The following is a 13,774-nucleotide window of genomic DNA, read 5'->3' on the forward strand; positions in this document are numbered from 1 at the left end:
ATATCAGCGACTCTCCTCAACATGAACTATATTTCAATCAGAAAGACAAAAAAAATGGGTATGGAGCCTACAATCATTATTTGATGTCTTGGTTACTTTAAGTTTATAGATTAATAGCATAACCAAACACTTTGTCACTTGGGTAATTGTAACATCAAAAAACTCAAGGGTAAGCTACTATTTTAGTGACTTGGCTGATCCATCATGACTAATGCTCACGTCCTTGATCTTTCTCATCACACTTAAGGTGAAAAAATGGTTTTCATTCATCTCTCCATTACTGAAACATCATTTAAAACTGACGCAACAGCCTGATGGTGTGGTGATTTTTATGAGATTTAAAATGTTTGTGGTGTCACATACTAAATACCAGTGTACATAAAAACTAAAAAGAAAAAAAAAAAAAAACAGGCAAGGTTTTCCTTTTTGAATGTGTCATGGCACCATTTATTTATTAAACTTATGCATAACCTTCCAACTTGATCATTGTACAGTATATGTTGAACTTCATGACATTATTAGAATATCAGGCAGTCAGATCAGCATCGCCAAGAGTAGCAGAAAGAAGCAGCATTTCTGTCAGGAGCTAATACAGAAAGAGCATGACCACTCCTTGTAGAAGAGGGGGAACGGGGCAAGATACCCAAAGGCAGACATATAGAGTGTAGGTGGGGATAAATAAGCATGAAAGCCACTGGGCTGTGAGGAAAAAGAGAAGGTTGACACCTGTAAGTGTTCACAAGGAAAAGAAGGGGGAGAATCACACGCAAAGGAGTAGAGGAGCAGACGAGAGGCTAAACACCCCCCACAGTGAGGAGGAGGAGGAGGGGGAAGGAGGCAGCACGGAAATGCAACAGGACCAGATCAGAGCCTTTAGACTCTTCATTCTAGTTAACACCACACCTAGAATTTATCTGAAATTCCAGACTTTAACACAATTTAAGAGTTTTTAACACAATGGGATCTATCCATCACCAGTGCAACTCTGGCGTCTATCAGTCTGAATATATTCCTGCCATTTCATTAGGGTTATGTTAGGCTAGCGTGCTTGTATGGCTAGCGTGCACTCAACACTCAAACTAACCCTGTGTGACTGAAGCAGGAAAAGCAGCCAAAACAGTAACACCATGGCCAAAAGCATGTAAGCAATGTGGGAAACACTTTTAAAAAATGAAAAGAAAGAAAATAAATACATCTTGGGATAAAAAAAAATCTTAATACATTATCTTAAAATTTTCCTTTTCTTGTTTTGTGTTTCATATATATATATTCTAAACACACATCTTTGTACATTTTGGTATAAGTTCTCTTTCTTGCAGGGAGTTCAAGGGAAAATGGTTGTTAGATGGTAGAGGGGTGAGGTTCTGGGGCAATCCCACTTCCCTGATTGCCTTGTGCTGATGGAGGGGGGTGCGGCATCACAAAGATGACTCCTCCCTTCAAACGTTACTGCTCACACTCAGTCTCTCATTCTCTGTGGCAACCGCGGGCAACGGCGATGGAAAAAAAGGGGGCTCAGCAGTGAGAGGACAAGCTTATAGGACGTCCAGAAAGTCCAGGACACAAGAAGTAGGAACAAACCACAAGTTGGTACTTCCTCTTTGGGACCAGAGCCAAAAGCTGCGGCAGGGACTTCCACTATCTCTTATCTGGGGGGGAAAAAATGAGGTGCGAGATTTGAAGAAGGACAGATAAAGGAAGTGATTCATATATTAAGTTCTGGTGGCTCATATGTTGACACTGAGTCTGAATTGACATACCTTTGTTTCCATCCGTGTCTGCTGCTGACCTCTCTGGCCTTTGGCGTATTAGATTATTGTACTTGGCCTCAACCTCCTGCAGGGCAAAAATAAATCAATGTCAGACCACACAATAAAAATGATCACTAATTGTATATATCATACTTATTATATGTATGTGTTAAGGGGCTGAGAGGGAATAAATGTTAGATACCTTCAGATAGTTTAGGTTGGACTGAAGGTTTCTAAGGTGAGATAGGACCTGTCTGCTGAAAGAGGAGAGGCTGCCAGCCTGTGACGTTGAAGAAAACCTCAAATTGATGCCAGAGTCGGCGGCACAGCCTTGTGAGGTGCTCAGCTGCTTCCCTGTTGTTGATGCCAAGATGTCATCATCTGTGCTGCTCTCCCCTGGGCCACCGTAACCCTCCAGGACTAAGTATCCTGCTGAGAGAATCAAACGAAATGATTTAATACTAACGCTGTGGGAAAAAAACTACAGGATCAGGTAAAGACAAAGAGCAGAGATCAAATCGAACCTTACAGCGACTACTTTAATAATAATTTATCTCCAAGTACAATCTGTTTAAACCTAAAGTCCAAAGTCGACTGCCCAGGCTTACCATAATCCTCAGGAGTGTCAAAGAAGCCTGTGTCCCCAGAGCCCAGGTCCTGAGCCGGGTCCTCTGTTTGAGAGCTGTTCTTCTCTGAGCCGTTGTGGACCATCACCCGCGCGCGGCTGTCTACGGGGGTCCGCAAAGAGGTGGTCCTGAGGAGACGAGCCCCTGTGGAGCGTTTGGTTTGCTCTGCAGCCTCCTGGGACATTAACTGGGTCACCAACACCTGCTTTAATGCAGCCACTGAAAGACCGGTCAGAGGTGCGGGTTAATGATTCTCAAAAATGCACATACAATATCTATAGACAGTTGGTTAGTCCGCTGCCTATGTAGTGTGGAGATATTTGTTCTGTATGCTTACATGTTTTCAGTGCTTCGTCTGCTCGGGAGGGAAATATGTTAAATGAGTCTCCCTCTCTGCCGTCCTCAGCCACTTGGTAAGGAAGCTCTGGGTCCACAAAACCTTCCTCCTCCTCCTCTTCCTTCTCAAATGGATTATTACCAGGTAGAGAGCTCTGCATCGCACTTCTAGAGGCTGGACTGCTCTCTTTATCTAAGGAGGTACAATTACAGTTATCATAGGAGGTATAATTTGAGGAGGATTATTCACACAGTTGAGAAGGATAGAATATTCAAGTAATAATGAGGAACATGTTTCTTCCATGAATAACAGAAGAATTGGGTAGCTCCAATTACCTGTGGACTGGGTGCTGCCGGTGGACGTACGGTCGGGGTCTCTGCTCAGCCTGGAACCACCTGTTGTAATGATCCCCACACTGTCTCTCTCCCCACTGGCACACAAGCAATATCTTATGTTAGTAACAAGCTGAAACCCAGAGAACCAACAGATCTGATCAAATTATAAAGATGATGAAGCGACGTACTCGGTCTGAGGTAATGGTATGACGCTGTGAGGTTTGACTTTCATGGCATCAGCTCTCTGGGTGATTAGACGCTGCCACCTTGTGCAAGGGAAAAAAAAATGTCATTAGCCCACTTAACAGGTGGAGCAAGAGAAATTAAAAGAATCAATCAAAATGTATTTAGTCTCACGTTCTCTGATCTGAGACTGTAGGCGCCATCAGCTCATAGATCTGGGCTCCGTTGTCTGACATGGAAAGGACGAAAAAGGACTTGTTGTCTGGTTGGAGAGAGAGTGGACAGAAAGGGGTGAGATTAATCAGTATTATTCTTCCCTCCATGCATCGAGCTACAGATTTCCTGATACCTTATTCCGATACCATCTCATCAGGTTGTTTTCACAATTTTAAAAAAGCAAGAAAAGGATGATGCGTTTCATTTGTTTCTCATTACAGACTGGACGTTAACTGACCTGTGGCCACCGAGCGCACCAGGACAGTGTTGAGTTTGATGATTGGGCTGAAGATATGTTTGGTATCTGCAGTGCCTGCCAGGTTTTTGCTGTGACACTTCAGGATCAGACGCTCATCTTGTTTCTGTAGCAGAACCAGGATGTCCTCCAGGAGGAGTGTGTACAACTCTGAAAGGAGACAGAGAGGACACTTGTATTTACTGCTAAACATGGGCAGTGGTCAACTCGAGTCACATACTCTACTGTATGAGCTGCTCATCAATAATCAAACCCTGAAACACTGATTACAAACCAATAGTCTTGTCTTTGTTCACTTTCCATGACAGTGGTCCTTCGTGCACCATTGTTTTCTTGGTCAGATCCAGGTTCTGATGGATGAGGATCAGGGAAATAAGTTAAAACAAGATCTCATAAGAATTTGCTATTGGCCATTTCCACATAGCGCTACTATTTTTATCCAGCAGATATTTCAAGCAGCATGTGTGGGTATAAAACAAGTGAGTACGCCTTAACTGAAGCTAAAAGGGTCGTGTAGATAACTCACCTTTAGCTCCAGGATCATGGGGTTGTCTGTCTGCTTTAAAGAGGAGAGGTCCAATCTTCTTTGATAGTCCTCCAACCTCTAGAGGAAGGATGGAGAGAAACACAGACAGAGGGAAGGGGATAAGTAAGTGCTCTTTAAAAGGAAGCCACTGCCTGGGGAGCAAAGAAGGTAGTGGAAAAATAAATTTTAGCAGAGCAGGAAAGAAGAAAGGATTTAGGATGAGACTGAAGGGGAGAAAGAGGAATGTCTAGGGGGTGGCATAAAATGGAAAGGAGACAAAAAAAAAAAAAAAAAAACACATTACCTGCTTGTCCTCGGATTCCTTCACAGCCTGGTTGACGTGATTTAGGATCTTCCTACAGCAGTCTGCTGCCTGCTTCACTTTGTCCCTCTCCGTTGTGTTGTCTAAAAGATATTATGACATCAAATGAAAAGTAAGGCCTCCTTAGTTCTGCGGGGGGCTGTCCGGCAAATTGATATTTCGTCCATCCATTAGCCCACCATCGTTCTCAAAAATTATGACAAAGCAGGGGGGCATTATGATCCTATAATAGCCGGTTATACTTTATCATTAGAGTGTTCTCCCCGTGTGAGACTCGAACCACAGCCAAGACTGAAATGATGGACCAAATAATGGGTAAGACATTTCCCAAAATGTGCTCTACAACTCCAGGACCATTAAAATGATAATCTCCCCATTTGTCTGTGTAATTCTCTAATAGTTGGCATGTTGCCACACACAACCTTGCCTTGACTTTATTTGGTTGATGATTTTTATCCTCTTTTATTCTATCTCAAGAATTGATTTCCATTTTTTTTTAATCGTATTGTATTACATTAAGATTATAAAATGCAAACTAGGTATTCCTGTGTTATGTGTTTCCATGGTTACTCGCAACACGAGTAAAATTAATTATCATATTCAATTAATTGCCTCCAAGGATCTCATTGATTTGAGGACCACAGGAGAGAAAGGGTGAAGACAATAACTGAACTCTACGAAAGGAGGTCATATGCAGAGGTATTGCAGCAGTGCAGTCACAAAGACTGAATTTCTTGTCACGAAGAAAATGATACCCATCAGACCGGATATGTTATACAACCTTACAGAACAACTAGTCACTAGACAGGCCATGAATATCTAAAAGTGTCTGCAAAGGTGAGGACAGTAAGTATAATAGTGGTTTGAAACGGTCCTTTTTAAAAGCAGATCACATTTCTCTCCAGTGATTGACTAAGTAGTTGTGGCAGACTTTGAAGTGTCTGAGTAAGACTGCAGAAGAGGGATCGATTTTAGTACCAGTATGAACTGAAAGTGTTTCTTATGAATGCACAAATCCGTTTTCTGGCCGTGCCTAGAGGCCTGTTGATGTTATTAAGGCTTCGTGTGTGACCACAGTATAGCCAATGTTAAAAAAAATCTGTTCTTTGTGCCTCTTTTTTTTTTTTTTTTTTTTAAACATAAACAACAATCTTGATACAGACCCTTTAGAGGCCAGGATACATACTGTGCAGGACATTTTACAGATAAAAAAAAATACATACTAGTGCATATTACTAGAACATATTAGTGCTCTCTGGTGAAAACACTATGTAATGGTGACACAATTTCTATACTACCTCAAACCCAGTTTGGGATATTTGTAATGCAATATCTTGTTCAGCCAACATATACACCGATATATCTGCAATAAGATAATGCAAACCATGTTCTACTACTATTCAACATGATTAATATCTCTCTGCTGTATTTTAGTTTTATTCAATCATCTTATCCCGAATCATTATTTCATTTGAGACCACATACACGGTTAATATGTGGACTAAAATTTGCATTTAACGACATTATTTAGCAACCCTGTGATTGCAACATGAACAAACCGCTGCCAACTGTGATGATTCGAAAGGCAACACTACAGCACCTGTGTACTTGGCGATGTTGTCTAGTAGCAGAGGGTACTTGGTGAGCCGCAGCATCTCTACAGGAATGATGTCTTTAAGCTGCAGTCGGCGACACAGTCTGTTACTCTCTGCCTCCTGCAAAGCAATCAAAATTCAGTTACACTTCCACAGCCACTAAAATGTATAATTTGACAAGTAAAGATAGTGAATGAGCAACACTAAATGTAGCATTGCTTTTTAATGAGAGTGACATTTCGGTTGAATTCTTTGAGTGAGACAGATCTACATATCGCTATTATAGCTCTTCTGTATGAAGCATTCTGAGCTTTTCATTCAATACAATGGCTAACTAGACAATTGAAAGATTAAATTAATTTTCACTAAATGGTTAGCTCTGTTGAATAACAATTTTCTGCAATATGTGTGCATAATGTCAGTACCTGGATGAACGAAGTGAACCTTGAGTCTTTCTTCTGTTTGGTCTTGATGATCTCCAGAGCAAAAGGCTGGTTACTGCAGAACGTCCCCACCGCCTGCTTGATCTTCTCCTCCTCTCCACCACTGAACTGTAACCACCCAACCCAAGACAGGACGAAGCAGAGGGAGAAACATCAATCACTTGGTCCATCTGGGTCAGGGGTAGTTGCCTTGGAAATGCTTAGTATTTAGCCACTACAATGAGCAGTAACTCCCAGAAGGGGGCCAGGCTTAAGTCCTCATAGCGGAGACAGCTTAAGTTTAAACGCAGACTAGATCAATGCTCAGCCCCTCAGGGGACCGTTTACCCTACTTATCCCCCGTAGAGAAATTTTAGACAAGGCTGCCAGCTGATATGTAGCTACCTCACATCTAATGTATCACATGATAGCGAGATGCGGAGATGTCAGCCAAATCTGGGGCATTGTCTGACATGACCATTTACTGAGGAACTGGCTTGTATTTCACTCGCTTGCTTTAACTGTGATAATGTTGTTGTAACTGAGGACGGCAGAATTTTCTTCTGTGCCATGTTTAAGGTTTTGTCGTTTAGAGTTTTGGTGTAGGAGTTAATGATTTAAAATTGAGTGTGAAAAAAATGCCAATAACCCTTTCTCTATCACATAAAAACTGTACGTTACCATTTTCTTGTTCATATAACATATCAAAATAAACAGATGTGAGGCTGAGGAGTGCAATCACACGCCAACATCGACATTTTTTTTCTGCTATAAAGCAATTTCAGGCAACAGTTCAATTTCTTTGTGCACAATACGTTTTTTTCCGACCACATCAGTCGTCTTGAAATTTATTCAATATAAGAAAATGTTTGAAAGAGGAAATACAATTTCAGCCTGAGAATTGTACTCACCCAAGAGAGCAAGTCGTCTCCTATCTGATCAATTACTGAAGACTCATTTCTTTTCCGAATAGCTGCCATTTGCTCCAGTATTGAAACTGAAATTCAAAGGAGAGGCACCAATGGACAGTCAGTGTGTGTGCCTGTGTTCGTGAGTGTATAGAATACATCATGAAAATATGAGGCTGCTATATATATATATATGCACATTTTACATTCTGTGTGTTGTCATTCTGTTTTTACTTTAAACATTATTCTATCTTTCAATCCCTCACTTTTGAGGGGTTTTTTCCCAATGTTCTTCAATGTTCAAGAGCAGTCTTACAGATAATAATTTCAGCATGTGTATGTTGGTGTGTATGTGTACCATGCAGCTGCAGAATCTCCTCCAGGTTGGTGAAGATGTTCTTGATGTCAGCAGGAGGCAGGATGGCCTCTTTGGAGAGTTTCTGGTAGAAAACGTGGTCCAAAACTCTCAGCATCCGCACATGTGCACGCTCTGTGTAAAACAATTCTGCAGACACAATGCAAGATGGTAATTCAAGATGAGAGATCATTTGCGCAGCTCAACATGATATAGGTTTGACAGCGACTTGGATTGTTGGATCCCAGCCAATGCTTTGAAGCATATATCCCCCTCCTCCCCCCTACTCAGTATATTCTACATCAGAACAGTAATTTAAAGCATGTGAAGGGGGAACCTCACATATTCTTTGAGAAATAGAAATGAAACTTGAATTTAATGAAATTAATTTAACAATGTCATGTTCTGACCATTGATGACTTCCTGTCTCTTAATTTCATGTGGCCGGAGAACCGCCAGGACTTCTCGCCCCACCAGCTGCTGCCAGTTTGGGGGGTCATGCTCAGAGTCAGTTCCCTGGTCGTCCTCACTCTGGACATCAGCAGCACCAAGTCCCTCAAGCCTAGGGCAAGACAGAAAGTTAGCTTTTAATCTGGCTAATAAAAATTCTCCACTGCACATCGCTACTACTACACCACTTCTTCTTTTTTTTCCTCAGATGGATTTAATTTGGAAAAGTCTAAATGATCATGTATCCTTACCTTCTTATGGCCTTTGGTGTTCCCTCATGGGCTCTACAAAAATATTAACAGAAAAATCTGTGTTAAAAATAAGTGTATGTAAGGAAGCAAATGTGTCGCCGCAAATATGAATGTAAATGCACCTGTCGCTTTCTCTGTCATCCTCTTGCAGTTGGTCCAGGCTGTAAAGGTCAAAGTGCGAAGCAGGGTACGACAACCCATCCAGAGGGTCGGACTGAAGGCCGTCACTCAGCCTGGAGGGGCCTGAGGTCAGAGTCCCACCTGGAAGACATGTAACCAGTTAGAGGCCACCACTTTCTGTGTCTCTATTCTTCTACTGCTGTGTTTAATTCAGGCAGTAGCTCACCCGTATCAGCATCCCGGCTATTGTCTGAGCTATAGGTGGCGCTGTTAGGGGATGAGCTGTTGACAGACATGGAGTGTGTGAGTTCAGAGCCCTCGCTCGATTGGCTGCCTCTTAGACGCCCAGGTTCCATGTGCTCACTTGCCCCAAGTGTAGGCTGAGACAATTGTTTCTGAGGCCGGGGGCGACCATCCAAGGCTTTACCCACTGAATATAGAGAAGAGTGTCAAAATTTAAAAAAAAAAAAAGCTTTAGAAGTAGATTCATTATTTTGGTTCATCTAAGACTCCCAACTCACCTGGTCCTGCTTCAATGCGGCTGGGCCGACGCTGAGGTCCAAGGATACTGGGAAATCTGGGTTTCTTCACCTTTTCCTCTCCTTCTTTTTCTGTCTTGATGCTTTTCTGTATTTCATTAAAAACAAGAGAAGACAATGTGTCAAGCAGGTAATAAAGAGAAAGAAAGAAGGCCCACAGTGCAGAGATGGATATAAAGTACCTTGATCTTGGGGAGAAAGTTGATCCGGACCCGTTTGGACTCCAGACTGCGAGGTTCCTTGACCCTCACACCAAGGTGCTTCATGTATGTATAGATGACATACTGCATTGTAGTGCTAAATGACAACAAACGTTTCTGAATTATAACAAACAAAACAACAGAGTGCTGAAATTTGAATAGAATAAGTGTCCATATTGTGACTTGTACCATATGTCATACCAGTCGTTCTCATACAATTTCTACACAAACCATCTGGGCTGTGCTGCGACCATATGGTTTTTCCAAACTAGACTGTATCAATCAGTCACACTTTGAATTATTAAATATAAACATACTGCATAAATTACATGTTTCCTTTAAGAGACTGCCCAAGTGCTTCATTTGTAAACTGTGGGGGATGTGGAATGGAGCTTGGATAACACCAATATATTGTTATGTGCTCTTGGTGGAAATAGACAAAGAACATACTATAAAGAAGAAAACTGAAAGATACTATTGATTTGGCATAAATAATAATTTCATAATTTAAAAGAGCCACAAAGTCAATTCTTTTCGAATATCGTGAAACACATTTCTAACTGTAAATTAGATGAACACACAGATGGTTCGAGGGGCCATAAGAGCCCTTGCAGCCTTATTCTTCTCTTCCGCACACTTTGAGAGATGCTCTTCATATCAATCAACCAAGTGCTCCACAACATAAGATTGCTTACCATTTCTCTTCCTCTGTGGTCTGTGTCGTTAACCTATAAATACAGAGAGAAGTGTTGTAATGGTTACAAACATGAAACTGAGAGTATCTGTACATATCTGTATGTGTGGCGTGTGTGTTATGTGACTGTGTGTGCATGTGCTACTTACAGGATATCCTCTATCTTGGTGATGATGTTTTCAGCATACGAACGCTCTCGCTCAAGAGCGATACGGTCTCTGACTCGCTCTTGGTCCAGTTTCGCCAATTCTACTTCAGCCACTGTCAGGCCCATACTGCGCTTCTGCCTACATGTACCAACATAAGGTCCATAATGGCTCAGCAAAAAATGGCTAAACACAAGGCACCGTACTGAGCGGGATACTTTTTACTTGCATTTCTTTATTAGTTTGATGTGAGAATTAACCAAATGCTAGAGTTCTGTAATTAATCTGAACCTCCCACACCACAGGAACTAAAAATTCAGCATTGACAAGTTTACCTGAAATCCTCAAGGTTCTTCTGAATGTCAGGGAGCAGAGAATCCTGCAGTGTTTGAACATGTTGTCTGTTTATTTCCTCTGGAATCAGTTCTGTCCTTCGCCGGTCTGCAAATACATGCACACACACACACATACACACTCACATACACTGTACACCAAGTATCAAGGGATGTGCATAATATTTAAGACTAAGCAAGAATTTCCAAACCATTGATTAGTAGGAATGCATAACTAAGAAAGTGATCAACTTATAGGAACTGTATAATAAGGATGAGTGAACAAACAAAAAATCACCTACTCAAAATGACACTGTGCCGAAAACCATATGAAGCAAAATCACAGCGTGAAATACTTACCAAGATCAGCAGAGATGGATTCAGGAACAGCAACTTTCAAATTCTGTAACAAAAATTAAACAGTTTTACACTTTGACAACAAATTGGAACAAAAAAGTAATTTGTGAATATATTAAAGTCCAGCTAAACAGTTTCAGTAATACATGTATCAGCTTATTCTTGCTTGTAAATGTAACAATTCTGTGGTAATTGTAAAAATGCTTTTTGGTCATGTGGCTCATTCCATGCCTTGTCAAAAATCTCATCATTGGTGTTTGAGTTGTTGTGCGGGATATAACGACAATAACAACACCAAATATTGAGGCCTGCTGTGCTCTACATATTTCACTCCAGGCAACAAAAATTGTACTTACTGCTCCTCGGTCAATGAAGAAGGTGTGGAGGTCCATGAACACCCGTCTGGTCTCTTTGGAGTTGGTCTGCTTGTAGAGGTCAGCATAGAGGTAGCACAGCTGAGGACACAAAATTAGGAGTCAAGATCTGTAGAGTCGGCCAGGAAATTAATATGTAAAAGGGTTTAACAAGGTTGGAAGGAAATGGGTCTTACCACAGGAGCAGGGTCAAACTGAGAGATGACATGATGAAGGAAGGCTGAGAGGTGGGCAGGGCGAGACTTGAGCTGCTCAATGCTGTTGAAGTTGTTACACTGGCCATTTGTCTGAAACACATTCAGTACAACAATTTTTAATCTCAAAAAAGAAAAAAAAAAATCTTTCTTTAACTGTCACAACAGAGATAAGTTTGGTTACTAAAGAGAGCCAGGCCTTTGTCTGTCACTGTGTTTAGTGATATTATAAAATGCATAGATGTCAACATTGCCCTGCGGTAAAATACCTGTTCCTGGTCTGAATCAAAATAGTCATCCTCAGCTCCAATGATTTGCGATATGAGGCGAGAAGAAGAGGGACTGCTGACTGTGGTAGGGGACAGGGAGTCCTGGGGACAAGACAGTCATATATTGTGAAATGAGTGTTTCTCATAAATACGAGCTCAGTATACTTGCACTGACAGAGAAGCACTTTAAGTTTTTGTCAAAAACATCTCCTTACACCAGCAAGGGAGTGAGTAAGTAAAAAAATTTTTTTGAGGAGAATTTGTACAAGGCCAAAAGATTATAGCTACCAGGTCAGTGGCGTCCTCTGCCTCTGGGGAGTGGCAGGAGTTGAAGCTGTTCCTGGGTGTGCTCTTTGGGCTGGGGCAGGATGACTCTCTTGGACACATACTGTCTGGAGATCCAGGCCCAAATCTGTGAGAAATCTGGAGGTGGGATGGAACAAAACATTATGTTCTCAATCAGTCTCAATTCAACAAGAAATATTTCTGATTCTTATACATGACCAACAATAATATGAATGCAGAATTAATGCATAGACCAATAGTTCTAGCACCGGTGTTGTCTAAACCTGAAGCAGCCGAAGTTAAGCAGGGCTAATTAAATCGGACTCAATAAATTTAGCACTATGCTAGGAATCTACTGTCTTACAACTTGCCTATTCTTGGAATTAAAGTTTAATATCAAGTTCAGGGGGAGATTTAAATTGTGTTGTTCTGGTGACCACTTACAGGAGTGCTGCTCCAGGACAGGTCTGTACTGTTGTCTCCCTTAGAGGTGAGAGTGTGCTCTGTCTCAAACATGCTACCATCATCTGCATCACCACCTGGAACAGCCTCCTAAGGATTTTTATAAACATAACATTTGTTACTAATTATGAACAACCTTATAACACATCAGAATGAAACATGTTTTACAATAGACAATGGCTAACAGCAAGCCAACAGGCTAAAATGGGAATAATTAATACATATATGAATTAATCAGTATTTTTGGCAGGGTAATCTCATAACATATATCATTCTTTTAAAATTCAGAGAGCAGACTAATATGTTGATGCACATAACATAAGGCTCAGTGAGCGATGGGTATAAAATAAGCTGTCACACAGACACAAAAGAGTGGCTTCCCACAGAGACAGCCAAATCCTTTGATAAGATTAGGATTAATGTTTGTCTAGAACCATCCCTAAATGCTCTACACAAAATCATACACTGACTGCTTGGATGTTGGTGGTAGATCAGTGTTCCTAGGCGCCCTTTTCTGTGGGCTAAATTTACAAGCTATTTAGTTAAAGAGGGGTTATTTGCTTTACCTGTGTTGCCCCAGTGGCCTTGAAGAGCTGACCCTGCAGCTGAGGAATGTGTTTTTTAGCTTCCTGGATGTCTTTCAGTAGTTTGGGGGAGGGGTTCTTACTGTACTCCTCCTTCATGGCCTAGACAGCAAGAGGGTTGAAATCAAAACAAGGAATCAGGACCAGTATACAATCAGGCAAGTAAAATACTACTAGTGTATACAAAGCATTTGGAGGTTTATGAAAAAATACTGTCTGAAGATCATTGCATGAAAAACAGTTTTATCAGTGTCTTCATACTATCTGTCTCTTGCACAAACACAATGTTCTACTTAAAGACAGATGAGAGATGATCCTTTCACTTTCAATACAGAAAATAACAAAACCTGACGTAACAGGGTTTATATATACATAGCTGTGGAATAAAGTGTGCACATCAACTAGTTATTTCCAACCAAAGAAAGGAATGTTACAATAGAGAAACGACAGTAAGTGACAGTGATTGTTATGCTAACCTGCAGCTCCTGCTGCTCTTTTGAGAGCATCTTTTGCAAGATATCAACCTTCTGGTTGCAGACACTGCTATTCTCATCCTGTGGGAAACAAGAAAAGGGAAGTTGAAAAGCAAATGGAGGAACTGTGAATAAGACTACAGATGAGAAGCATTGAAGCAAATATTAGTTCTACATAACCCAGATGCAGATTTAACAAATATTTAAGCATA

At 41.1% G+C, this 13,774-nt stretch overlaps 1 protein-coding gene across 9 annotated transcripts in view; it reads right to left on the reverse strand.

Moving 5' to 3' along the window:
* Positions 1–417: 417 nt before the first annotated feature.
* Positions 418–13,774, reverse strand: part of arhgef12a (Rho guanine nucleotide exchange factor (GEF) 12a) — a 36,227-nt gene continuing 22,870 nt past the window's right edge. For 8 of the 9 annotated variants that reach the window (XM_023402949.2, XM_087173107.1, XM_087173106.1 and 5 more), the window contains 33 exons: positions 13,566–13,643; positions 13,072–13,191; positions 12,488–12,595; positions 12,047–12,181; positions 11,759–11,860; positions 11,472–11,582; positions 11,278–11,376; positions 10,925–10,967; positions 10,568–10,673; positions 10,236–10,373; positions 10,088–10,120; positions 9,375–9,489; positions 9,175–9,280; positions 8,880–9,083; positions 8,656–8,794; positions 8,534–8,566; positions 8,243–8,394; positions 7,836–7,982; positions 7,481–7,566; positions 6,573–6,698; positions 6,153–6,267; positions 4,535–4,635; positions 4,231–4,308; positions 3,979–4,054; positions 3,687–3,854; positions 3,407–3,494; positions 3,238–3,315; positions 3,050–3,144; positions 2,715–2,906; positions 2,360–2,596; positions 1,954–2,183; positions 1,761–1,836; positions 418–1,649 (listed from right to left, as the gene is read on the reverse strand). In XM_023402949.2, coding sequence (XP_023258717.1) covers positions 1,639–1,649; positions 1,761–1,836; positions 1,954–2,183; positions 2,360–2,596; positions 2,715–2,906; positions 3,050–3,144; positions 3,238–3,315; positions 3,407–3,494; positions 3,687–3,854; positions 3,979–4,054; positions 4,231–4,308; positions 4,535–4,635; positions 6,153–6,267; positions 6,573–6,698; positions 7,481–7,566; positions 7,836–7,982; positions 8,243–8,394; positions 8,534–8,566; positions 8,656–8,794; positions 8,880–9,083; positions 9,175–9,280; positions 9,375–9,489; positions 10,088–10,120; positions 10,236–10,373; positions 10,568–10,673; positions 10,925–10,967; positions 11,278–11,376; positions 11,472–11,582; positions 11,759–11,860; positions 12,047–12,181; positions 12,488–12,595; positions 13,072–13,191; positions 13,566–13,643 — 3,726 coding nt within the window. In that variant the 3' untranslated portion in view covers positions 418–1,638. The remainder of the gene's footprint in view (positions 1,650–1,760; positions 1,837–1,953; positions 2,184–2,359; positions 2,597–2,714; positions 2,907–3,049; positions 3,145–3,237; positions 3,316–3,406; positions 3,495–3,686; positions 3,855–3,978; positions 4,055–4,230; positions 4,309–4,534; positions 4,636–6,152; positions 6,268–6,572; positions 6,699–7,480; positions 7,567–7,835; positions 7,983–8,242; positions 8,395–8,533; positions 8,567–8,655; positions 8,795–8,879; positions 9,084–9,174; positions 9,281–9,374; positions 9,490–10,087; positions 10,121–10,235; positions 10,374–10,567; positions 10,674–10,924; positions 10,968–11,277; positions 11,377–11,471; positions 11,583–11,758; positions 11,861–12,046; positions 12,182–12,487; positions 12,596–13,071; positions 13,192–13,565; positions 13,644–13,774) is intronic. The other variant, XM_087173108.1, reaches the window with a different exon arrangement.

The sequence above is a fragment of the Seriola lalandi genome, unplaced genomic scaffold, assembly GCF_002814215.2.
Source record: "Seriola lalandi dorsalis isolate HSWRI2012SDOR001 ecotype SW California unplaced genomic scaffold, Sedor1 jcf7180002054044, whole genome shotgun sequence".
Classification (NCBI taxonomy): Eukaryota; Metazoa; Chordata; class Actinopteri; order Carangiformes; family Carangidae; genus Seriola; species Seriola lalandi.